At 38.0% G+C, this 27,724-nt stretch overlaps 1 protein-coding gene across 12 annotated transcripts; it reads left to right on the top strand.

Moving 5' to 3' along the window:
• The first annotated feature begins 252 nt into the window (after positions 1 to 252).
• LOC306843114 (Friend leukemia integration 1 transcription factor-like) lies at positions 253 to 27,590 on the top strand. Of its 12 annotated transcripts, none has more exons than XM_079374395.1 (10): positions 253 to 481; positions 2,727 to 2,813; positions 11,482 to 11,693; positions 11,812 to 11,963; positions 12,590 to 12,793; positions 18,050 to 18,118; positions 24,550 to 24,609; positions 24,853 to 24,915; positions 25,146 to 25,193; positions 25,406 to 27,590. In XM_079374395.1, exons 2-10 carry the CDS (start codon positions 2,775 to 2,777, stop codon positions 25,933 to 25,935), a joined length of 1,377 nt encoding a protein of 458 aa, XP_079230521.1. In that variant the 5' UTR covers positions 253 to 481; positions 2,727 to 2,774; the 3' UTR covers positions 25,936 to 27,590. The 12 variants fall into 12 exon arrangements, with proteins under 12 accessions (XP_079230521.1, XP_079230520.1, XP_079230519.1 ...); XM_079374394.1 differs by having other exon boundaries at positions 261 to 481; positions 11,809 to 11,963; XM_079374393.1 differs by having other exon boundaries at positions 360 to 481; positions 2,727 to 2,840.
• Positions 27,591 to 27,724: the final 134 nt, after the last annotated feature.

The raw sequence follows: 27,724 nt of genomic DNA, 5'->3' as shown, positions 1-27,724 counted from the left end.
GTGCTTTTGTGCAAATTTTTTTTTTTTTTGCTGTTTAGTTTTTGTGTTGTGTCCTCTGTAAATGCGCATATCGAGATGGCACGAATGAACGAAATAAGCAAGTGAATGAATGAACGAAATTGTCAAGCTTTCGAATTGTCTTTTGAATGTTTCTAGCCTATATATCCTCAGAAGTTATTCGGATTTTTTTGTTTCAGTGCTCTTGAGGCGTTCCCCTTCTCTCGTTCTGTTTTATGGTGCTGTGCTCATTTCAGTCGGATGTCGCTTTCAGTGGCTGTTCAGGGTGAGCTCGTGCTTCCTCATTGGCCAGCGAGCCGCCGCTGTCCCATCTCACTTTCCCCATTCATTCATCCCTCCTCTCCTCCTCTCACGCCTCCTCAACATAACTCACACTTATCCATGACAATCACCTTCTCGTAGACGGGACTAATTATTTAAGGCTGGAAAAGAGTTAAAAAATACCCAGTGACAGACGAGACAGGTGAGTATTCTGTGTTTGAGCTTCAGGGCTGCAAAAGTTAAGCATGTGTTCTTTCTAATTTTAGTTTGAAAGTTTTTGTCTCTCTGCAATCATCGTTTCATTTTTTTTTTTTTCCGGATAAAAACACATGCACGTGGAACTACTTTTCATTGGCGAATGATTTGAGTTCCTTGTCCACTTTGGTATGTCGATTCGTTGCTCGTTTCCAAAGTGTTGACAGTCGAGAAAGACGTTGTTTGATGGATAACGCGTGCGCGCTGGGTAAGACGCTTCAAATGAAACACTAGACGCGCTTGGTCCTCTTCGGAGGAGAGGCGATGCAGTTACTTAACAGTCCTGTTGAGCCTCCAGTCACTTAATTGGCCACAGATGCGGAATTCTATGCTCTTTTACCGTTTAGAAATTGGATGCATTTGGGAAAGTTTATGAGGCGAGCCCATCTCCCACCCGCAGGAGCCCGAGGTCTGATGCTGCGAATATAACTCGAGCGAATTATAAGACTCCTGATTTATTCATTACGGTCAGTATGTTCAGGTATCGACATGACAACATCTCATTCCTTATCGCGATTGCAGACAGCTGACGAAAGCCTTTTAATTTCCTTTATTACCGTGTTGCACTTAAGTATGCGTCCGTCGTTCTTCGTTTATTGTTATGTTATTCAAACTAATGTGAAGTGTGTAAACAACTGTGATATATGCACAAACTGATTTAAAATATGTTCTCGTATATTATATGCGCTTACAACCCAATAAAATTGATAGTTGAATTGCAATTTTAAGTAAAAACCAAAGTGACAACCTGCAGTTATAAATTTAGGCTACTACACATTTAAATCACTTTAAATGTAATTAGCGGTGAGGAAAGTCGTATTGACACTGAACGTACAGAAATAAATTATTGTAACAAGTGGACTGAAACAAAGATTATTTTATAGCTGCATAATGATGCATGGATAATGAATGTTTGATTGATCGGGAAAGGGGAAAGTAAACTGGTTGAGAGAAGCCTTTTGGTGTTCTGCTGTAAAAAAAATAAAAATAAAAAAAACCTTGCAACTAAAAAGTTTTATTTATTATTTAGGCTACTTCAGGATGCAATAGTTAACTCGTCATCCCTCCGCTGTTCTGATAAATCCTGATTTAATGATTAGCCTATGGCCTTTAAAGAAGGATAAATAAACTTTAAGACCTTGTCAGTGGTCAGGACGATTTGCCAGAAATACAGTTCTGATGTTGCTGTGTTTTGATATGGCCATCAGTGCTGCTGAACTGCTGTGGAATGTTAAATAATGCGAGTGCCAGTCTGCTCTGTAATTGCATGCCGAAGGAAAGGCGAAAGACACCGTCCCCGAGGTGCCCTTTCACCCGAGACTTTGTAAGCTACACTTATTAAAACGAAAAGTGTTTCAATATGTGGCTGCTCTGACCGTGAAGGGGGCTGGGCCTATATACTTCACAAATTGACTTATCTTATATAAACTTATAAACACGGTCAAAAACGAAAGATGAAGAAATGGAAAAAGAAACGTATAAATATATAAACTGATCTTAAATATGAAAAGTATTAGTATTATTATTATTATTATTATTGTGACTTTTTTTTTTAAGTATATTTAACCATTAATTAGTAGAGGCCTGTGCATTCAATAAAAAAAAAAAAAAAATAAAAAAAATAAACCTCTGAGGGATGAAAGGTATAGGCATATAAGCATATAAGCTCATGACCAGATCTGACCTCTCTGTTTAGATTACTGTATGTGCTTTAAATGGAAACCAATGTGCCCATCTTATTCACAAGCACTGCTGCGCTGATTTACAATTTATACACTATGCAGGTGAACTCAGAGAATACAGATAAACAAGCTTCTCTTTTTCTCTAAAGTAAAATATCACTGTAGGGCACGAATAAATGCATGTCCTAGAATCTGAGACGGAAGTCAATTTTGAGAAGAATCCGTGAAATTCAGAGAAATAAATAAATGAGAGATGGGAATTAATGAATGGCTAAAAGATAATCGATGAATTGGTTTGCTCTGTAAAATGTTCAGAATTTAGCAGATGCAAACTAAAATAAAGTTACATTTCAGAGCTTAATTTGGGACAGTTGTCTCAGGGCGGCAGCCAGAATTAAGTCAGAATTAAGATACAATTTGGAAATAACTTGGGCCTGTTTATTTGTTAGTTTTGCACTGGGTTAACTCCAGCTTCCTCTAAGATGACCTGTGGATCTGTTTTGTTTGAAGGGCCGTGAAGTGAACATCACACATTTCTGGGCTCTCTGTCCAAAGAAAATGTTTCAGACCGTCCCCGACACGTCGTCTTACGTCAAGGTAAGACAACATCGTCACTACGAGCAGGTAATGTCAGAGGAAACAAGATTGAACTTCTAAATCGCCTTTTTCCTCTTCCCAGCTTCATTGATGACTGATGTAAATGGCTTGTTAAAACGCGGTTTTCCAGATTCACATCGTGCCATATTTGACTCAAAAATGGACGATAGAGTATGAAAGACGTTTAGATTGACGAATGATTTAATTGGTTTACAACACAGAGAGTACACTGTCTGTCTAGCTGAGTCTTAAATTTGATCTGGCCATTGAACGAAGGGACAGGCCAGCGCTGACCTTCACAAATGTTACTTATTGCACATTATTGTATTTGACGTGGTGCTTTCTCTCTCTCTCTCTTGACATGGTCTTAAAGAATGTAAACATTGCAAATGGCAGACATCTGTTTTTGCATGAACCAAGTTCGACCAACCATTCACAGTTTCCATATAGAACTCGAACTGTTTAAGGAATCTCTACAGATGGATGTAAAAGCCCACACTGATTATGCCACTTCTACTGAACTTGTTCACTTTATATAGGCTACCTCTTTATGAAAGGTAGGTTGTATTATCACTGTTCCTTCTTTTAGAGGCTGAAAGGTACATTGGCATATTTGGATGGTTATTTATGGCGAAGTGCCACAGCAATAACTTTAATGTATCAAAAGGCTTAGTGCACAGCGCACAGACAGAGCCATGAACATGAAGTATTGTGCCTGCTAAAGTCATTCATTATATCTTTACAATCAGCATACTTTCCAGAGCCGAGTTGTTATGTTATGGAGACTTATTGCCCCCTGCATAAAGGAGCTTTCATGCAGACGCTATAGTTTGTGTTCCTCCACAGACCCACGAACAGTCCTCGAGTTGTTTCGAGACATTAGCAGCAGGAATGTTGAGGGAAAACCTTCTCTTTGAAATCCAGCTTTCTCTCCACAGACTGAATAATAAATAGTGCACTGCGTGGCAGTGGAGTTGGGCCACGCATAAACAACAATAAAATGGAGCAATAGAAGTCTCTGGGAATATATTTGTTATTATATTTTATGCGATTTTTTTCTTATTTTTAAACACTCTTGGGGTGTCTGTATTAGAGCATTCTTCTAATACAAGCAAACCCAAGTTTTTGTTTTGGTCAAATTTGACAAATATTAAACAAATATGTTCCAGAAATGCTTTTACAAGTATGCGCCCATCCCCCTCTTTGATTTGCATGCTGCAGAGAAACGCTCATATTTGGGTGTTATTGCTGGCGGGCAGGATTTGAGCGGGAAAGGGGATTTACCTCAGCACGCCTCAAGAAAGGCCAGTTTCAGAGAAATATTCAACGTCATTCAGGTGAAGCCAAAGGGTTAAGGTTTGTGTTTGGTTAAGACCGGGCGAGACTGGGGCTTTCCAATAAAAATAAATCTCAAATTAATTACGGCCCGAAGCAGGAGGCCAGACAGTTTGCTGTTGTGTGCTGAAGCCTCTATTTTTCGATGTTCTTATCATTCTTCGCACGTGACGGTCTTGAGAAATCTGAGAATCACGATCAGGACAGCCTCGCTGGAATAGTTTCGCAAAACCATAGATAGATAGATAGATAGATAGATAGATAGATAGATATAGATAGAGGATCTACAAAATAGGTCTATGCTTGTAGACTTTAGTAGCCCATTTAAGTAGTTGTATAGTCGGAAGTCAATTTATCACGTTGCCCCCCCCCCCTTCTTTCTTCCATTTAAAGTTGAGGAAGCCTCTGGTCTCACTCTGGGTTAGTCTTACTCCGGCACTTCAGGGTTTTTCCAGTAGCGTTGGGCCACTGGCTTCCCACAGGTCGTGGTTGGGAGAAATGCCTGGCTGTCAAGCTCCAGCGTCGAGCCAGATGTTCTGTGGCTCACTACATAAACCAACATGCATCTGTTTATTGGCCTTCCACAATGTTTGTTACCGCTGGACTCATAATGACCTGGGCAAGTGCCACGCGAGAAAAGAGCCTGACTTTTCTAGGTTTAATGATGCACCTCACGAAGATGCTTGCTCCATAAATAAAATTTCATTTTTTTTCTGGACAATTTATAATTACAATTTGAGAGCTGAAAATGCACTGTATCTGAAAACAGCCTTGGTTTGAATAAGCAGATGATGTCTAAATTGTTGTCCTCAAACAAGGAATATCCTATCCATCAATTCTTTGCTTTAATTCACCACAAATGCAGTTCGTAAATTTGAATGAAACACTTGTGCTCACTATTTATCTGATATATAGTTTAGTCTCAAGTAAAGAGACGTCTCATTTATAATAATCGAAATGGAGACCATAAAACATAATTATACTGTCATTAGTGACCCCTCTCTGCCAGATCTCCGTCTCGTCATGCGCTCAAAGATAATGGTGTTTTAATTAAAAGAATGGAGTCTAAGCAGCCCCTCTAGGGAAACATATGTTTCAGCTATCAAGTCCCACGCTCTGTGAAATGATGTCCACCCTTCCACTGCAACTCGCATGCACATGTCCCAAAAACCCTGATATGATGATCCAAATCTGTATTACTCAGCCATAAATAATAGTGGGTAAATGGTTAGTTCGAACCAAAAACCCAATTTCCGTATTTCTGCTTTGTCACCTTCCTCCACCCTCCCCAAGAATGCAGAACACAGACATGGATTAATATATGCCAACGCCGTTTATTTGAATGAAAGAAAAGCCAGAGTTGTTTTGTGCACGAGAGAGGGGCCCTGACTCGAAATGGTTAAACAAGGTGTCTCCGTTAATTACTGTGCAGGCCTCAGGCAGGAGAAGCCTTGACCCCTAGCAGGATCCAGATGTGGCGCTCTCGAGGGGGCCTCTCCCCCCCTCTAGACCCCCATGTCGCAAACTGTGCAAGCCAGCCGGCGCAGACTCAGTCTCGCTCCCCTATGGCCCTCTCAGTCAGGGGGTCTCAGGATCCGGGGGTCTGGTCACGTTTTGGGCTGGCTGCGCGTCTAAAGTGCGCTGGGTAATAGAGCGCACCCGGAGAAAATGTAGGGGGAGGAGACTGACTCTGCATTTGGAAAAGGGAATGACAAGCAATGTATTCATATGAATATAATGGTATTATTACCATATAATATTGGTGCAAAATAGTTGTTTTTTCTGACATTGTACACTGCAAAATCCGTATTTTATCGTGATAAACAATGTGAAGAGAATTTTTGTTATTTTACAGGACGAAAGTAGCCTGTACAGTAAATGTAGTCTAGAATAGAGACGATTCCCCTCATTTCCCATGAAGATATGAAATATGTGAGGCCATATGTTGCTGATTTAGCGAAATGTCGAGCAGCAAGCACACGAGAGGTATCAGCCTCTCTATATGGTCCATACTATTGCTGGAGATATGCTGTTCATGTGCATTCAGAGGAGCGCGCACGGGTGGAGCACACGGACTTCTGTTTTATTCATGGAAACCCGTTTTTATGCAGCGAAAGAAGTTCGGACAGACTCGTCACATTCTTCACTTCAGCATAGGTAGATCCAGTTCGCTCTTTCCTTTATAGAGGAACACCGATCCTGATGTTATGACATAATTGTATAGTTTATATGTTTATTCGATCTCGTAAGTTATATAGTTGTTATATAGAGATAGATGTATAGTTGTTATTTTTATATTTTGATGTCAGGCTGATCGAATTTGTTATTTAAGATTTGTTATTATTTTTAACATGCATTCGATGTATTAACGCAGTGTTTCTACCAAATCGAGTACTTTTAATGTCGGAAAAAGCGCAACGAATGTAAAGAGCTGGCAGGCGTCCTGTAAAGATTTCCAGGCAAAAACATGTACAAAGGAAAGAAACACTATTGTTTTGGTGTCTTATCTTTTCGGGACAAATATCCTGCTTTGGGTGCCGTGATGAAGGCAGGGCCAGTGACACACACACACACACACACACACACACACATAGACGGCTTCCTTCTCAAGCGCAGTGACTTCACTTCCCAAATTTAGAGGAAAAAAACCATCCGGCGAAACTGTCTCTGTCGCTCCGCCACATATCAGGGGCTGGAATTAATTCAGACGCGTGTCATGTTTGGAATATTGTCGGGCTCCACTGAAAATTGCGCAAAATGGACGGAACTATTAAGGTAAGAGTGGAGGAGAGGGATCTTTCTGAGATGGGCAGAGTTTGAGAGCTTAGACGCCTGTAGTTCTGCCTGTCTGGGACTTTTCAGCCGCTCCGAGCAGCGCTTTTCCTCTTCTCTCTCTCTCTCTCTCCAAGTTTCCTTTTCCTTTTCGTCGAAACTTTGTTGGAAGTTGAGAACTATAGCGGAGGATACGAGCGTTCAGATGGATTCGACACACACTCGGACGCTCGTAAAAACGCACGGGCTAGACCCGCTATTTGTGATGGAGTAAAAAATCTAACGTTTCGTTTTTAGGATTAAAATAGCGAAAGTCCGGTGCTCGACGAGGCTGCTTTGTGTTTTCAGCATACCGTGGCGTGTGTGTGTGTGCGTGCAGTGGTTTATATAAATCATAAAGCTTTAGGTTGGAGATGTGGCTGCGCAATTGGAGTGGCATCGTGCCGAGGTTTTCCAACCATTCATATAGTTCAAACGCCGAGCCCACCCACAATAAAATATTACTCCACAGTCGTTCCCTTCTTCTGATAACTAATAATAACTACTGTACAATACTCTTGAATGGGTTGTTAACACAAATGAACAAACAAATTATCAGTGTGTGGTCCACACCGTGCATTTTCGATAGTTTTATATTTAATAATAATAATAATAATCCGCATATCGAATCTGTGATTAAAAACAGCTATCGATATTTGAATGAAATAGCTATTTCTGAGCATCAAATGAGCTAACGATCACTGATTGATTGTTGACTCTTGTGTGAAGTGGAGGGCTGGAGATTCAAACACTCCTTTTTTGCGGTCATATAAGTGGTTTTGGGTGTGGTATATGTTTGGGGCTGTGCACATCATGCTTGTGTTAGATTGTATCATGTTAAATAGACTGTTTCGATTGTACTGGGGAGACTGGGACAGAAAAAGGATGATGTTAATGCAGCAACACTTCAAAGAGTGTAAAATTCTTGGCATTAAGAATAAAAATATTGTGTTTGTTATTATTATATAATCAGTACTGTTGTGATTGGCTGTTAAAAATGACAATGACTAAATAAATAAATATTATTATTACTGTTACAAATTATTATTATTAATGTATTATTATTATTATAACAATGCCAACACATAATTAAATTGTTCATTGTAGTTAACTACTGTTCTGTGAAATTTTACTAAATCAAAACCATAAATCATATCTCAGTTAAGATAAGATATAAGCTAATGGTTGTGTAGTTTTGTATATTAATTTACAAAAACACACATAAAAATGTTAGACATTGTGTATGTACCTTGTCAGTTTATACTGTAATATATATATATATATATTACAGTAAAACCACAGAACCACACACACACATACTTTGTCAATTTATATACAGTAATATATAAACACAGTGACACTGGGGACTGAAAATTATTGGGTTGGTTGGTAACCTTGTTCTGTGAATGCTAATCTTCTGTTTTGAGAGATTCACATATGACATTTATTGTTTATTTATTATTTTTTATGACCGTAGCACTAATTTACCCTATGCTTTAAAGTTTAATAAGAATATAGTGTATAAAATACACCTAATATAAAGTGCGACCCACAATAACATTCAAAAACAGTCATCAAATATTAGAACTAAACTTTGTCTACAGTTGCATTAATTTAATCTAGAGGAGTTTGTCTGTTATTTCATTGGAATTTGACACGTATAGCTCTCTCGATTCAGTTTTGTATCTATACACTTTAGTCGACAATGAGGAGGGGGTTTCAATCCACCGGTATTTTCTGTTCCACACAATCTCGTTTCCTGTCACGTTTCCTTTTCCTCCTGAAACAAAAAAACAGGAATGCGTTCTGTAAAAAATAGCACTGTGCTTTTAACGGGGTCCACACATCCCGATCGAATGACGCATCTTCTGCGGGACGGCCCATGATGATTAAGTTGGCTGTTAGGTTTCTGATATGATTTTTTTTTTTTAATTGCTTTTCCTGGTGAGAATCATAACATACGGTAGCATAATGTATTATTTATGCAGTGTGTTCAGCTGTTGGCGTACCTCACCATAAATCTACAACACCAAACCAGTCTGTGGTTCTGGATGGTTTAAGCGAGCCATGCAGACACGGCCAATTTATAGCCTAAAGAAAATAGCACCTTTGTGAGTATTTTAACCTCATTGTAACAAGAAGCTTGCACTTGTACTCTGACCATCGCCTAGCACTCTGTTTCATAGAGATGACGGAATTTGCCTTTTGACAGGCCTGTCTGTACGTATATACGAGCGTGAGTGTGGAATTAGATTTTCCTATTTTTACAACACTCTGTAATCTTGGGAAAGACTGACTGCCAATCATGAATTATATGGTGGAGGCTGATATGTCTGCATGTAAGTAATGTGTAACAGTCATAATAGCAGCTCTGGCCTTATCTGGCACCATGAAGGCATTCCTTAACCCTGCCATACTTATCATGCCACAGGCCTGCTGCTGTGGGTCGCCCCGATACGGTCCGTGGGACTCTGATCAAATTGATGACGACTATTACAAAAGTTCAAAATCCAAAGAGGGGAAAAGAATGGCCCATGATCCCCTTATTTACTTGTAATCTATAAAAACAGCAGTATGAGTTGTTAAATGCACTCAACTTGATATTTGGATGCTGTATGCTTTACAAAAAGTATATTTCTATAAAAAAAAAAGGATGAATCATTCCTTTGGGATCAAACGGTACCTAAACTCGCTCTCGAAAACCACAACAATTCACATCTTTCAATGCCTTGTATTTGTATATCTTAATTTTTTACTCATTTATAAAGTTTAGTGAACGTTACGGGGTTTGACAGATGTTTATAACTCAACAAACAGATAGTTTTCAGAAAGGTTTGACTGAGATGTGAATGGAGACAATCACATGCACGTGTAGACGCTGCTCTCTCCGGAGGGGCCTGTCTGCCGCGTTTGTTTTCTTTAATAAAACTACATCACCCCAGCTGAGCGCCTGCAATGAGAGCAAATGTAGAAGTGACCCTGGACAGATCCCTCTGCCTCTGTTCTGTCTCACATATGAGTCATGGACAAGACTGAGAAATCTTGTATTGAAAGTCACATCTTGAAATTATTCTCCAAAACAAAAAGGTTTAGTGGCCAATGTGATGTTAACGGTTGTTTTTTGTGTGACAGTTGTTATAAGTTAACTGTAATTATTATGATGATGATTATTTTCCACAATAATAAATACAGCTGTTGAAGTCAACATAAAAAGCTAAATTACCTTATTTACTTTGGTAATGCACATCCCTGGTCTTAGTGTGGGGAAACGGGGGGGAAACTTTTATAGCCTATTCATATTCTTTATCGAAACAAAATAACTTCACCTCCTAAATGACTTTCCTTTCTGCTGACATCACAAATCCCTCTTTTTTAACTCCTCCCCCTTCAACCTCCTGACTTCATTCTGCTGTGTAATTCATGCTGGATAAAGTCAAGTCCTACTCTACATTTTATTTATTTTTTGGATTGAATATAACATGGACATATGTGAATTTAAGTAAAATAAGTTATTTACTTATTGAAAATCATGTTTTGAAATGCTTCTCAAAGGTTAATGACATTTGAATGGTTTCTTGAAATTGTAAATAAGACTTTTCATATTTGATTCAAATTTTTACTTGCAGTTTCTTTGTAATTGTGAAATTTACTAGTGATTTACTAGAAAATTGTTTCTACTCCATTTTTTTCAGTGTACAAAGTAAAATAAATAAATAAATTCAAAGTTGTAATTACGGCAAAGATTATCGGAGTATGTTTTACAAGAAAATACTATTTCAGTTTGTTAAGTAAAAATTTGACATTTATTTGCATTTAATTGTGAAATTTTCTATGTATTTATTTTATGAAATTTATTTGCAATTTCTCAATGAAAAGTTTTCTACACCATTTTTTTTTTGTCATAACCCTAAAGCATGTGACTGAATTTATTTTTATTATTTATTCATTTATTTGTTTAATTATTTATTTATTTACAATACCACCTGGTACATAAAAGTCCACGTGAAATTGAAATGAATGCACATTTCAGGTTTTACTGTGTTTAATGCACTGGTGCACATTATTCCAAGAAAAAGTACATTTATAATCTTTTATCAGAACACAATAACTTGCTCCACCTCCGAAACAACTTTCCTTTCTGCTGACATCACACATCCCTGTTTTTAGCTCCTCCCCTTCAACCACCTGACTTCATTTTTCTATGCAATTCAATAGAAAAATTATTCTGTACATTTGTTTTCCTTATCCTATTTCACACGGAAATCAAGTAAAACAAGATGCATTCCTTGTTGACTTCAAGCTATTTTTCCTGTATCCGTAGCAGTGGTGTGGTTATGTGTAAGCAATCAATTGCACTGCTTCTTTTGCACCCAGCATCTGTGATTCTGCCCTTCAGCAAGAAACAATTTACAATTTGTTTTGCTTAATTCTGGTTACACATGATGAACTGGAAGTCATTTGTCATTGGCTCTGTGCTTTAATGAGAAACAGTGATACAGTTTCGGCCCGTTCACTCCTCCAGGAGGCGCTGTCAGTGGTGAGTGAAGACCAGTCTCTGTTTGAGCCTCCGTACGCTGCTGCTGCTCCCTTACCCAAGACAGACATGACTGCGTCCGGCGCACAGGACTACGGTCAGCCTCACAAGATCAACCCTATCCCCCCTCAGCAGGAGTGGATCAACCAACCCGGCCGGGTTCATGTCAAACGAGAGTATGACCACATCAATGGATCCAGGCATGGCACAAAAAACCCCTTTGTTGCTATTATTCTGTGCTCGTGAATAGTTCTGTCTGAAATAAGCATTAGTAAGCAATAGCCGTTCTGACTCTGATTTTATTTTTTTTTCTAGCAGAGAGTCCCCGGTGGACTGTAGTGTGGGTAAATGCAATAAAATGGTGGGTGGGACCGACGCATCTCAGATGAGCTATACTGGCTACATGGATGAGAAGTGTGCTCCGCCCCCAAACATGACAACCAATGAGAGGAGAGTTATCGTCCCAGCAGGTACTGACTGTGGATTGAATGCTGCATTTATAGGGGACACAAATGTAATACACTGGAAAAATTCTGTAGAAACAACTTTCACTCAGAAATTGCTAGTAAATTTCATGATATATTACGAAAAAAAAGCATAGCAAATAATAGAAAGGTTGAAACTGTATGTAATATTTTCATATTACATTTTAAAATAGATACATTTCTGTGTGAGCTGTCCCTTTAAGGTGTAAAAGCTGCACTAAAATGAACTGTAACAATATTGTTTCTGAACATAAGAAGCCATCAGTAGCCATGTCATTATTTTCTTGAGATCGCAATAGATTTTGCACAAGATATTAATGATAATCTGAACTTAATGAAAGTTGCTGGAGAAAACAAGATTTTTGACTATTGAAAATAGTAATAATGCGTGACCTTTGGGTGTTTAGAACAGTCGTTATTTTGGGATTTCCATTTGCAGCCACTAATAGAGCAGAAATGATTACTTTGTTTCTCTGAAAATGCTGAATGTTTCTGTAAATGACAAAAAAAGATCTGCTCACTGCTTTAGTCCTCACATTAAAGTGGTGATATAAACCAATGTAAACTATCTAATCCTTGAGTCTCCAGCTAATTTGTGATTTCCATTTCAGACCCTTCTCTCTGGTCTCCAGACCATGTGCGGCAATGGTTAGACTGGGCCATTAAAGAGTATGGTCTTCGGGAGATCGACACAGCCATGTTCCACAACACAGATGGAAAAGAGCTTTGCAAGATGAGCAAAGAGGACTTCCTGAGGCTTACCAGCATTTATAACACGGAGGTCCTGCTCTCACATCTCAATTACCTCAGGGAAAGTAAGTCCACCGCCTCTTTGTATTCGTTTGAGATTGGCTAATTTGGGTCTTTCACTTTTGTTGCCATTCTCTTAGTGTTTTTGTGCCTTTAAATGTGTAACATGCAGCTTTTCTATGCCTCGCATAATGATGTCAGAATAGATTGTAACCCTAATATTTCATTTTTTTGTCACACTCTCAGAAAAGAAATGGTGCAAAAGCTGTAGAAAAAATAAAAAGCTTTCACTGAATGGTAGCCACTAATATGCACCATTTAGGGACTAACACGTACCTTGTGGGGATTAAAATGCAATTTCGGGGGGTTAAAGAAAGTATAAAGGTGTACCTTTTGAAAGTGTACCATTCCAGTCACAGCTTTTGTACCTTTTTATGAGATTGTACCCTTTCAAAAGGTAATAATATGTGCACTGGGTAAAATATGGACAAAGCCGGCGATTGGGTTGTTTTGACCCAGCGGTTGGGTTACTGTCCAGAAGGTTGGGTTAAACATGTAACCCTACTGTTGGCTGAAAACAAACCAATGGCTGGGTTTGTCCATATTTTACCCAGCGCTGCATGAGTTTTATTTAACCCAGCATTTTTTAGAGTGTACATTTAAAGTTATTAATATAAGGTATAAAAGTGTACTTTTGAAAGGACGGTGCCCGAGGGACAGCTTGACACAAATAAATAATGTAATAACTAATCTCACACTAGTTGCAATGGCCTGACTTTGTCTCATGACACAATACATTAATGACTTCAAAACAAAATCAGCTTAATTGCAATGTCATCAAAAATCACCCCGAAGACGTTTTAGAGCAGTGTTTATATTTTGTTTATGACTATTTATGAGGTGCCAAGCAACTGACCAATAAATTGTTCCCAAACTATTTAGAAAAGCTTGTAATAATAGTACCACAACAGTAAAATGTTTGGAAGTAATTGTAACTGTTTAATGCATGACTATCCATGCAAGAAATGGAGCCTAGTTTATTCCACATGGCTGCTGTCGTTGTTTTTAGCCACGCTGTGGCACAGTCACTCAAACCACACTGAGATCAAGTTTACAGCAATATTTTATAACATACTGTTTAATAGTTTGCACATTACGTTCACTTTTATTCCACTCGAAGGCTTTAGTAGGGAGGGCTCCTGTCTCGCTCCACCTGCTTGACTTTTACTGGACGCATTTGGTTTGGCAGAGTCGCAATGATTATGAATTTCAGCAACCATCTCTTCCAGAGCATCTCCCCCTGAGCGCTCTCGACCCCAGACTTAGAGAGATGAAGCCCAGGTGCATGGCCTCAGGAGACGGGCCAGCGAGGCCCCTGCCTACACACTGCACGGGAAAGTTTATCCCTAATTTACAACAGAGGCATCTTGCCCCATTTCTCTTCCAAAGGATTTATTATGTTATTTCCCTGCATGTTTTGGCAAGAATCCCACGGCTTTGGCGAAAACTAAGTCCACTCATCCACTTAAAAACATCAGTGCCATCTATAAGCGAACTGTCGGGAGGACACGCTGCATCTGTGTGTGAATTGTTTGCACGAGAATCACGGTGGCAAACAGAGCTACGCATTCTCCGAAGGGTCGCATTTAGATGCAATTTGCTGGGATGGTGAGAGCAGCTGGCCCATCCAAACATTATGACAGCAGCCCGCTTCTGAGGTGGGTGGAGTCCCAACAGGGCTGAGCGGTTAAAACGGTCCTCCTTAAAAAATAGTGATGGATTCTGCTGTGAGGTAATGGGAACTTTATTCCGTGGGTGTCAACGGTTTTGTGCTGGTGGCCAGGCTGTGGGCCTGCATACAGACTCGGAGTATAACAGAGAGCCATTGTGAGTTGCAGGGCAGAGCCCAGCTTGTCTGTGAGCTGTCAGGTGTTTTTTTCTTCTTTTTTTTTCTTTTTTTTTTTAAGAAAAGTCGGTTTTGGAGTTTTCATTAGGGACGATTGCCCCGGGACTGAGTCAGAGCTTACGCGCCGGGCATTGTGGATCTGCTTTCCGCTCTTTCTTTGATTTAGCCTGTGTGTTTTGGAAACAGAAGAAATGGTTGGTAATCCTTTGCTCCACCATTTGTATTGCCTTGGAACACGTCCCGAGTCAAAATCAAATAATAATAAGAGAGATGGTCCCATCTACCAGAGGCTACTCACTCTCAGCCAGAAGACATTTGTGTTCCTTTTAGCTGTTTGTAACTTTAAATGCATAGTTCACCCCACCAAATATCATTTACTCACTCTCATATTATTTTAATACTTTTTATTCATTTCTGGAACACAAAAGGAGATTTCTTCAAAAATATATCAGTGTTTTGAGTCAATGGTCCAAAACAAAGGTCCATAGCAACCCATTGAAACCCACTGATTTTCAATTTTCATTTTCATAAAATAATCTGTGAAATTTACATTGAAAAAACATAAACAAAAATTATGGAACCAGCAATTCAAAGTTTCACACTCTTCAAAGTAAAAGTAATTTATCTCCATGTTGGTTGCAAGAAGAAATTTGAACATTTCCATTCCACTAAAAACTTCTCTAGATTATTAAAATGTTCTTCACCCACAAAAAGTTGATTCTCCCAAGAACTGATCAGTAAAAAGGTTTTTGGGAACCAAAAATGACCCCTTTTTGGAACCTTTATAGGTCTACAGATTGACATTTATATATATATAATTTATTATTAATAATACACTGAATAATTAACTGAATTAATGATTTTGTACCAAATTATATAGATTGACGTTGAAAAACATTCTGCAAAATATAAACCACAACCTGTGAATGTACCTTTTTTTAGGAGAACTGTTTCTTTAAGAGGACCATGTTTTATGTAGTTTACATGTGTGTACATGTATGTAGGTCCATATGTTTACTAGAGTGATTTCATTAGAGCCCCAGGGCTCAGGGTTTGAAACCAAAGATGATCTCTTTCCTCTCGCAACACAAACAAACACAATCACAATAAAGCCTTTTGGTTCTGCTCACGTACTGGGCCTGGATCCGCAAACACACACACACACACACACACACGCATCCATCGGGCTGCTATCTGTCAGTGTGACAGTCGGCAGCGTAATCATTTCATACACATCTGTGTACATGCTGTGTTGTTTACATAGAGTCTGATTAACATTCCTCCGTGTCGTTGCTTATACACAGCAGAGCAGGGCAGGGTCGAGTCTTGCCTCTGGCCAAACTGCAAGCAAACGCTGACTCATACAGTACACAAATACACACACACACACACACACACACACACATGCATCAGAACGAGCCGAAGATGCAGAGCTGGTGAATAGGTACAGCTGCTGGAGCTCGATGGTGCTGGAGGGGGTTTTGTTTTGACTTTGCTGTTGGTCAGTTATTCAGATTTTATTAGGGATTGCCTCCCACTTGCCAATGTGCTTTCAATTTGGCTGCAATTTGAGAATTTGTTGGAATTTCATTGCAGGAGGGGAGCGGAGCTGAACTGTGCCTTTATCTCGACATACACACACTGTACATATCTATCTATCTATCTATCTATCTATCTATCTATCTATCTATCTATCTATCTATCTATCTATCTATCTATCTATCTATCTATCTATCTATCTATCTATGAGACCCTGGAGCACAAAAGCAGTCTTAAGTCGCTGGGGTATATTTGTAGCAATAGCCAACAATACATTGTATGGGTCAAAATTATTGATTTTTCTTTTATGCCAAAAATCATTAGGATATTAAGTAAAGATCATGTTCCATTAAGAAATTTTGTAAACATCTTACCATAAATAAATCAAAACTTCATTTTTTATTAGTAAAGTGCATTGCTATGAACTTCATTTGAACAACTTTAAAGGGGATTTTCTCAATATTCAGATTTTTTTGCTCCCTCAGATTCCAGATTTTCAAATAGTTGTATCTCAGACAAATATTGTCTGATCCTAACAAACCATACATCAATGGAAAGATTATTTATTCATGAAGTATAAATCTGGTTTTGTACAATTCTTGTTCATTTTTTTAGTTTTTTTTTTTTTTGTCAGCAAACTTTTGGTATGTGTAAAAATTCTGTATAAAAGAATATAGATATTAGCATTAGCACATGCACACATAACACTCAGCTGCTGCTTAACAGGGATGCACAGAACTTTCCTTCAGTTCAGCCCTTGTTTTTCTGTACAAGTTTCTCTCTCTCTTCCACATGGATGTGTGGGGGTTATTTTTGTATGGGAACAGCAGTCTTTGATTGCTGTGTAGGGATCGCACCCCACACAAAGACTGCCCTGTTCTGTGGCCCCAAAGGCATCACTTTGGGGGGTTTAGGGGCCTGGAGGTTAAAATATGTGTTCGATGCTTTCTCCTCCCCCATAAAACATTCTTAAACACACTCAAACATTTATTAAAACACCCTGCTATCTTCTCTGAGCTGATCAAAGAACAAAGAAATGTCATCCCTTCTGATTCCTCATTCAGAAAAACAGAGAATCCCCCCGCTATAACCATCAGCCTGCATCCATAGTAAGAAGACTCATGTTTTGCCAGTGCAATTTTCCTTCTGTTTTCCTTTGCTCTGATTTATGAGTTAAAGCAGCTAAAATTAAGAGAGTGCTTCAGGGACGGCTCACTGGAAATACTCTCTGACTGCACATGAATGCCTCTCTCTGTGAAAAGTGTAGATTGTGTTTGGATTGTAATGACAAAACTGAGCAGTTTGTGTGAAAAGAAATGAAAGTTGAGAATCAGTGGTAAATAGTTATTGCTTGATGAAGTGCCTTGTTATGGATTATGCACTTAGTTTACTTGTTACAATGTAATTACATAGTTATCACATGGTTATAAACCCAAATAAAAAATCCAATTGATTTTAATTTGAAAAAAGATCTAATCTAAAACCGGATGGCCAAAAATGTGTTTAAAATGCTAAAGTTATGTTATTTACAGCATAGAATACAATGTATTATTATTATTATTAAGCATAACATAAGTTAAATTGTATAAAGCTAAATTGTAAGTCTTGTCAGAGAAAGTATATTCCATTTAAGTGTATTTAATTTTGTTCTGTTGCCTGATTTTTAGCCTCACTGCATTTAATAATAATTTAATAATTTAATTTTGAAGAATAGACTAGACATTTATATAAAGCTAAATTTGAAGTCTTGCCAGAGAATGTATATTGCATACAAGTGTATTTTCTTTTTTTAATGACTGATTTTTTAACCTCACCAAATTAATTACATCTTTATTATTCTAATATCTATTTTTATTTATTTTTTTATGTGTTGCAGGCAGCTCATCAATATCATACAACACACCATCTCATACCGACCAGTCTCCTCGTTTGGTTGCCAAAGACGGTATGACAAACCAGTTGTCCTCAAAATAATTTTCTGTCTTGCTCCAACAATATTTTTATTTGTTCTGCAAATAAAATAGCATTAATACAGTTTCACTTGACATCCTTGTGGTCCCATCTGTGGATTACTAATTCTGAGGCAAAAAAGGCACATTAGGTGAACAATGCATAAGGATATGACATGAGGAAGTGAGTCTTATCATTTCATCAAAATAATGGCATCGGGCAGTGTTTAGTTGGCCCCTGTCCCTTCCCTCCATCTTTTTCTAGTGTGTATCAGAGCAGGGCTCCGGGCCAAGGCGAAGCGCCCAGCAGGTGCTGTCTTTGTGTGCCGCAAATAAAAAGCATCAACCATTCAATCTCCACCTGAGCATGGACAGCAGAGGCTCTCAGAGCAGAAAGACAATTAGCAAGACAAAAGCCACGTGCAAGAAAGAGAGAGACAGAGAAAGAGCAGAGAGACAGGTGTCTCTGGGAACAATACAGCAGAACTGAACTGAGATGTTAATGGAAGACACATGTGCCATAATAACAGTGATTTAGAGGTGTTATTGTACGTGCGGAAATTACCTAGACTGATTTTATAGCATTGAAAATGTGTTTTACATCATAAATAAAGTACAATGACATTTTCAGTCTACCATAATATAAATATCAGCCCCAAAATCAATTGTTGCTTGTGTTAGTCAAATTTTTTTTTTTAGATGTAAATTCAAGAAGAAATGTTTAAGATTTAAAGCACAAATGTACTTTGAAACATCTCAAATCATGCTTGAGAATGTGTTATGAAATTAAATTGTAATTATGCCTGTCTATTATAGTTAGAAGGTCTTTGCATAAACCACTGCACATATTACCAGTCAGCAAAATAATTATAATAATCAGAAATAATGTGTTTTTTGGACAGCTTTGGGCTGTGGATTTTTATGGATATTGTGGATTGTTTTATATATATGTTTCAACATCACATCCAGTAAATAATAATAATAATAACAATAATAATATATCAAACCTAAAAGATAAAAGAAAGCATATAGAACACATCTAATATAAAATACTAAAACATACAAAAACGAACATAAAATATATAAAAGAATTAACTACAGACAATTTATTATAAACAATTCATAGCAAACTAATTTAAACGGCAAGATAAAAAAAGATAAGTTTTTAACTTTAGTTCTATGACAGAGATGCTGAATTCTCGAAAAGCTACTGGGTTGATTGGATATGAAATGAAAAAAAGCTACTACATTTTATAATTGTGTCACCCAAAGTTTATATGGCTTATGCGCTGTTGATTTTCGTACTTACACGAACACAGAGATCATAGACAACGATTGCTGTGACTCATTTACCTAATTTACTTGTGTACTTTCCAATGATAACACAAGATACACATCCAAATGAAATCAAGCTCTCAAACTCATCAAGGAAATCGCTTTCAATAAACCATTTAAGTAAACGTTTGACAGTCTCTCTGGAGAACGGAGCACTTTGGGCTTTCCCACTTCAGAAGCAGAGGGCTGCAAAAACACTGATAGTCCTGAGAGCAGAGCTGGCCTGATAAAAGCCAGAAGTCCGACCACCTGTTCTATACACATTTTAGGGTCATTAGTACAGTGAGCCTGGAGATAAGATAGTGCTGAGCCGGCTGTGAAACCTTTGACCCTCTTCTCACAGCTGTCAATCATATACAGCACTAAGTGCATGTGCTCTGATGGGCAACTACTTGAGCATCCTTTGTATAATGCTTAAATATCTCTGATTTTGAAATGTAGTGATCCATAACCCTTCCCTGGAGCTGTGCTTTTAATGCAATGGTAAACTCGTCAAAAAAAGTGGCCATTTAACAGGTCTCCATTTATCAACTGAAGATTAAACGTTTGATAGCAAGATTTATGGGCTGGATTTACTTTCACTTGCCCTTTCATCTCAGGCCATTTTTTTTCTAAGCCAATTTCTCACGGGTAGTTAAAGATTAATACTGATTAATATTCCACTTAAAGCCATATTACACTGATCTTAACTACTGATTTAGTGTCCTAAATGGCTCTGTTTCAAACTCAATTTGTATTTTAAGGCATCATAAGTACACTGCTGATGCAAAGCTGTTGCAAAATGTAGTCAAGAATGATTATGTTGCCTTTTAAGATGCATTATTTTGATTATGCTGCCTTCTAAGATGGCCACATTTTAAGGCAGTGTGTTAATAATTGTATATATGTTTTAGTTTTAATATACAAATATCATTTTTGTATATAATAAAACTGTGTAATTATTCAAATTACACATTCAAAAGTTAAAAAAATAAAAATAGGTTCCAAATTGTATGTTCAGTATTTTTTTTAACATGATTTTGACAAGTTTTTTTTTTTTTTTCTTTGATCACCCAGGCTTATTTATGTGATCAAAAACACAGTAATATTGTGAAATATTATTACAATTTAAAATATCTGTTATACATGTGAATGTATAGTAAAATGTAATTTATTTCTCTGATTAAATGCTGAATTTTCAGCATCATTACTTCAGAAAATCATCCAATGCTTGCTGCTCAAGCAAAAAAAAAACAAAAAAAAGGATTATTATCAATGTTGAAAACAGTTATAAGGCGTGTGGAAACTGTTATATATTTTTTTCAGGATTTTTTAAATGAATGTAAAGTTCAAGTTTTTTACTGTTAAAGTTAAACTGTTAAATGATTAGCATTTCTTGTAATGAATGAATGAATGAATAATTAAATAAATAATAGTAATAATTAATTTAATTACTTATTAATTATATAATTAATTTAATTGCTTATTATTTTGTGTGTACTATTGTGCTATTGTGTGTTTTTGATATTAATCTGAGTATTGCCATGTTAGTTCTGTAACGCACTTACTGCCTAAATCACTCAGTTATGAGGTTTCTGTTTCATTTGGGATGCTGACTTAGATGGTAGCTGTCTGTAAGCCGTAGAGAGCAGGGCAACTCACTGGATTTTGGAACAGAGCCTATGAGTCGCACTGTGTTTTCTCTTCTATTCTTTCAAGCATGAATTTGAAGAGTGCTTTCTATATAAACAGCCACTCAGACAAAAAGTAAAATCGCATATAGACTTTGGTTTGGTTAAAAATGGCCACATATATTGGACTTGTTCTGCGCTGTTTAAAAACTGAGCTAGTCTAGACGGCTGGTTGGCTGGGTGAGAATCTTGTTTTGACTAGAGAGCAGCAGAGCAGTCTGGTCGCCACACCCAAACACAGCACACCAACAACACTAAACCCGTGCAACTTCTGCACTCATATTCATGGCAGAGAACAGCGTACTGTCCTAGTGAAGCAAACGAATCAGGACCGCTCTATCCGTTCTATCCCTATCCCAGATGCACGTCTGTCTCTTGTTTCTCAGTTGAGCTCTGATGTGATTGAATTAGGAGCACGGGCCTCACCGCTCCGAAAGCACAGATCTGGCGCTTGTATGCGTGCGTCTTTCTCTTCCATCCCTCAGACATTAGCGACGGCCACCGCCGCTGTTTTCTTTGTGAATTCCGATGATGTGTATCGTCTGCTCTCTGCTCTCCCCATCGCGTTGTGACCCTTCTTCTCCTCTCCTGGCTGCTGTGTGTTTTTTCTTGGTGAAGGGGGATGCAAAAACGAGGGAAAAAAAGGCCAGTAAAACAAAGAGAGCTTGTGTGAGAGACTCGGCAGGCAGGAAACGTAACTCTCTCAGGACTCTCTCTCTCTCTCTCTCTCTCTCGGTTTCTCTTCTCTCCGGCCCAGCTCCAGATCAGATCTGACAGACACTGAGAGAGTGAAGGATGGAAGATCGTTAGAGAGAAAGAGTGAGCGTTTGAGGACAAAGAGTGATAGAAGAATGTTAAATGGAAAGCACCTTTTCCCAGATATCACCTGAATTCGGTGCCCAGATGTGTAGCGCCTGATGCTCTGATAAATCACTGTTACAGATATGCAGATTCAATATTTATAGTGAAAACAAATGGACACTTTATTCGTCTGACGTGCCTTCAAGGCAAATGAAATTGAAATACTTTTTTTTTTTTTTTACTCATTATGTTGTTAAAAACCCATATGATGTTATCTCCCACGTAACACAAAAGGGGGGTTTCTGAAGAGTCTTTACACATCTGAGTGACGTCAGTGAAATGATTTTTGACCAAATATCATTGACAGCAAAATATCTTAATGACAATCTGAACACAAAGCTATAACTTCTGAAGACATCAGACATCTAGGACACTTTTAATGTTTTATGTTTTAAGATGATTGTTTGTTTACATTTATGTTTTTGTTTGTTTGTTTGATTTATTCCTTTAATCTAGATAAAGTTAAAATGGATCATAACAGATCATAGATAAAACTACGTTAGCCTAGACCACTTTTTAGCCTTTTTAGTTCATTTTGATGATGGTTTATAAACTTGTGTGAAAAATTCTGTATGGAATTACCTTTTTTTATTTTATTTTATTTTATAATTTATTTATTAATTTATTTTATTCACACATTTATTAATTTTATTTAATTATTTATTTATTTTTACTCTTCAAGCTTGAAATGGTCTTGATAAACTGTCATTGCGTGGACATTTCCATATGGAATTATCTATTTTATTTCATTTATTTTTAATTCATTCATTAATTTATTTTATTCATACATGTATTCATTTTTTATTCTTGACATGGTCATTATAAACTGTCATTGTGTGGAAATTTCTGTGTGGAATTTTCTTAAATATTTGTGACATTTTTGGTGACTCATTCCTTTAATCTGGATAAAGTTAAAAATCCTCAGAACAGATCACTGCTCAGACTATTTTACAATGTGCTGAACGCTGTATTTAAAGAGCAATGTCTCATTCAGGTTCGGCGGAGGATTTAATGCTAAGCAGGAGCAGTGAAAGTCGTGCTCTTTCTCACTCTCTGTGTTTAGAGATTAGCATCTTCCTTTCTCTTGGATTCGGCTTTTGCTGAGAGATGCTGGCTGCAGATCCTGTTTTGATTTTGAAACATGGGCCATGTCGTTTTATCAGCACTTTCCAAACCAAACATTTTCTTTGTCTTCAGAGGTTAATGTCTCATAGTTCCACCCAAAGCTTGGATGAGATTTCCAGTGCAGTGACCAGAAGAGGGCGGTATTATGTCACCAATCCAAACGCTTTGGCTCCATTCAGCTGGAGTTGTGCACTAAAGCTTTAACTCGAAAGACTGTCATACCACAAAGGTTACTTCTAAAGACATCATTTCAGTATTCTAGCATTGGGCCAGCATTTTTTGGCCGTCTCTGGAGGTTTGATCCGATCTGCTCTCATATGGTCGTGCACAGAGCCCCTGTAAGCCCTAGAGGAAACACTCACTCCGTAACCAAGGCCAAACGTCCCTCTAGGCCATATAGAGACTTGATTAGTGCCAGTCATTGCTTAATTTCCGTTCGGGAAAGAGGGATCCCTGAAGTGCTGCAAGGCATGATGGGAATGTTTTAAGAGTATGTTTGAGAATGGAGAAGGGAAGACTCTGGCAATTTTCCTAAGATACTGATACAAATGCCTTTCCAGAGTTGGAATAAAAACACCCTTACAGGAAGCACACAGGCTTCTCAGATTGCCGTTTCAGAAGACATTTTTGTGCATTTGTTTAACAGGATATTCATTCATTCATTCATTATTAATCAACTACATCTGACAGGATTACACAAACTATAAAAAGAACAATTGATAATAACTAAAATATTAAAAACTATTATTAAAATAAATATTAATAAAATAAAAAATAAATATAGAATCAATAATAATAATAATATAAATTTCAATAATATTAATAATAATAATAATAATGGAACTTAATAATGGAATAAATTAAATAGCAACTGTGTTATGTAATTATCATTGATATAATATTATAGGTTTTGATAATATTTTGAAAAACAAAAAATGATGAATCTATTTTCTTTAATAATTTTCTTGTATTATATTTGAATGGTTAAGTTTGAACTTTTTTATAAATATTTTTAATCTGTCAATATAGCTTTAATTAAATGTTATTAAGTTCAATTTTAGTTTTGATGATAACACGCCTGATGTGTGCCACTACAGTATTGCTTACATCCACACAGATATTCTGTATGAATGTGTGAGTCTGTCAGATCCAACCAAACAGCTCTCTAGCACATCTTCATTGACTCAGACATGCACAACAGTTTGAGAGAGTTTCTTAAAAAAAATAAAATAAATAAAAGTGAATATGAACAAAAAAAGCTCTTTTGGCAAGGACTTTGAGTGGGATATAAACTGCTATAATCAGTCCAAAATATCTCAGGAAAAACAAATCAAATTTCACAGGAACATTAACACATTTTCCAAAAGCATACTGAGCTTTTGGAAAAACAAAAGCAGGTTACGAAAACCCCTCTTATTCTTTTCTCTTCTCTCCAGATGCGTCTTATGATGCTGTACGGAGGGCAGGCTGGTCAAACAACATGCACAGCGGCAAAGGTGAGTGCCAGACGTCCGTCTGGAGTCTTGATGTATGTGGTCAGACAGTGTGCTTGAGTCTGAGGCTTTAATCTGGACAGTAACACTGTAGAGGCCCATAAGTGCTTAGCAGTTGGGCCAGCTATTGCCCGTGTTTTCTTTGGATGAAGACTTGTGCGTCTGCTCGCCCGACGAATGTGCTTAACTTTCTCTCTCTCTCTCTCTCTCCTTCTTTCTGTCTCGCTCTTTCTTTCCATTTCTCAGGCTCTCCTACAGTGGTGTCTCAGAACGTGTCCAAGAACACTGAACAGGCTCGGCCTCAGCCCGGTAAGCAGCAGCAATGCTCTGCCACGCATGCGTTCAAAAACATTCCACATTTATGCATGTGGCAAGTACTTTTGCAGTATGTTTTTATTTTTAAATTGTCTGGGAATTTCATTTGTTTTTGTGGTTTTGCAATAGTAATATTTTTCACCAGTTCAGCTACTGGAAAGCAAGTTCAAGACTTTTAAATTGTGATATTTGTCCAGTTCAAAGGTCATTATCTTTCCTTTCAGATCCTTACCAAATTTTAGGACCCACTAGCAGTCGACTCGCCAACCCAGGTAACCAACCCATGAAGGCCCACACTTAGCTGCGCTGCATTTTAGGAAAACCTTTTCAATTTAGAGACTGTTAAAATATTAATATTTCAAATTTCACCAAAAACATACCATACATCAATGGAAAGCTTCTTTATTGAAAAATTGACCCATTGTGCTCCAGGGTCACATATTGTGTGTCACTAGTAAAACACTGTGTCTGTGTGTTTGTCCAGGTTCAGGTCAAATCCAGCTGTGGCAGTTCCTGCTCGAGCTCCTCTCCAACAGCGCCAACGCCGGCTGCATCACCTGGGAAGGGACCAACGGAGAGTTCAAGATGACGGACCCCGACGAGGTGGCGCGTCGCTGGGGCGATCGCAAGAGCAAGCCCAACATGAACTACGACAAACTAAGCCGCGCCCTGCGCTACTACTACGACAAAAACATCATGACCAAAGTACACGGCAAGCGTTATGCCTACAAGTTTGACTTCCACGGCATCAATCAAGCCCTGCAGCCCCATCCCACCGAATCCACCATGTACAAATACCCAACCGACCTGCCCTACGTGACAAGCTACCACGCTCACCAGCAGAAGGTCAACTTCGTCTCGCCCCATCCTCCCTCCATGCCCGTCACCTCCTCCAATTTCTTCGGGCCTGCCACCCCGTACTGGAGCTCTCCAACAGGAGGGATTTATCCCAATCCCAGCGTGTCGCGTCACGCCAATTCGCACGTGCCTTCCCACCTAGGCAGTTACTACTAAAACCCTTCACCTTTCACCCCACTGCCCGTACGCCAAAACTTGAACTGCACTCGAAGCGAAGACAAAAAAAAAAAGCAAGCTAGAACTGGAGGGATTGTGGCCGGAGACTTAGCAGAAGGAAGCAACGTTGAAAGAAGCTGGAAAAGAAAGAGAAAGTAGAGCAAAACGGACCAAAAAATGGCTGATCCTCTTTAAAACGGAGTACTACTTATTGGAGGACGTTGGGTTGGTGTTTGTTTTGGAGAGCGTGCGCATGTTTCTTGTGCCTTTCTACATCCGAAAAGCTGCACCGACGGGCAAGACTCCCTTCTAGCCAATAAAGACCACCTCTATTATGTATAAGTCGGCGAACGACCGAGAAAATAATCACTGTAAACTCACCCTGTGTGTTTAATACAATTGTGAACCCAGCGTTTATATTTTTGGACCTAGTCAACTCTTCCCTTTGGATTTTATCGAAACCCGTGAGTTTATCTTCTCAAGTCGTGACTGAAACTCTCTTTTCTAAAGCAAATCTGGCAACTGGAAAAAATGTTGGCATTCAAGCGCCGTTTGTCCTCCTCGCCGAGGACGTGGCGTCTGATTGTTTATTAGGAGCTTCTCAGGCTAGCTGGCTCAAGCTAAACTCTCTTACTCATCTTTAGCACTCCTCTATGCTGATGGCATTGATGTGAAAGGATCGAAGCCTGCTTTTTGTTTCTGACGCATGGTGTCCCGTTTCATTGGCCAGTGAAAATCCACTCGATTTCATCTCAAAACAGCAAAAGTGTTGAGTTCACGTGAGATTTGCGTCTTGGATGGACTGAAGGAACGTGGGCATCACGCAAAGTACCTCTTCGACCGTTAAAACAGCAGCACGAGACGTTGAAACCAGAGATTCGCGAACGCTGTGCGTTTGTCAGACCTATTTGCTAGTATTTTTTTTTTTTTGATCAAAGGTCAACTAGGCATTAAAAGCATCTTACTGTATAAATTATGCAGAGCTATTTTCATATGTGACAGTGTTAAGAATCATACGTTAATACGAGTTGACCTCGGTCAAAATGCAAACTTTTTTATCAGTTACTGAAGGTAGTTTGTACTATGTAGGTGTTTTGTATCTGTACATATGGGCAATAAGTTTATGAATGTTTTCTTGTATTTTTCAGAAAATGCTTTTTCTAAAGTTCTTGGTGCGTTGCCATGACAATAAGAAGGTTATTTTGATATGTAGTTGATATTTTTATTCCTTAAAAGCAATGCCTTACCAAACGTGCTTAGAGACAATCTATTCTACATAAGTAATGGTTCCCAAAGTGCCATAACAATGCCTTAAAGCCAAATCGTGTTACTGTGCCTAAACAGTGTTATACAAGCATCTCCCCTTGTGTATTTTGTAGCATTAAGATAAAAAAAAAGCTGATTGAAAAATCCCAGCTCTTCATCTCTTTAAGGGATCACTCTCAGATATGAAGGAATTGTGCTATTTTATATATGCAAGTATTTGGATATTAAATTTATTACTATATAAATATATATGAAATATTGCAATTAATCTTTTTTGTTAATTTTGTTGTTTCTGCAATTTATTAAGTATCACCTTTTGTAAAAGGGTCTGTTGTATAGGTAAAATGTGACAAAATAAATGTTTTTACATTAAAAATCTCTCCATATAACTTTTTTTGTACTGTGTGTCATTTGGTTGAAATGATATGTTGATCAAATTCGTTAAAAGGGTGGTGTTCTCAACTGCTAAACTAAACATCTGGCTTACACTGAGTTCATATGAGCAAATAAAAATAATGTCATC

Source organism: Barbus barbus, assembly GCF_936440315.1.
Source record: "Barbus barbus genome assembly, chromosome: 23".
In the NCBI taxonomy this organism is placed as follows: Eukaryota; Metazoa; Chordata; class Actinopteri; order Cypriniformes; family Cyprinidae; genus Barbus; species Barbus barbus.
The sequence above is the reverse complement of the archived record's forward strand: the minus strand, read 5'-3'. Positions and strand labels throughout refer to the sequence as shown.

What these genes read in the sequence shown, in the direction of transcription:
- LOC306843114 (XM_079374389.1), top strand. Translation starts at nt 2,775, where the DNA reads ATGTTTCAGACCGTCCCCGACACGTCGTCTTACGTCAAGGTAAGACAA. An exon ending in GAGAGTTATCGTCCCAGCAG is followed by an intron (nt 11,964 to 12,589) that starts GTACTGACTGTG and finishes TTTCCATTTCAG; the next exon opens with ACCCTTCTCTCTGGTCTCCA. An exon ending in CAGTCGACTCGCCAACCCAG is followed by an intron (nt 25,194 to 25,405) that starts GTAACCAACCCA and finishes GTGTTTGTCCAG; the next exon opens with GTTCAGGTCAAATCCAGCTG.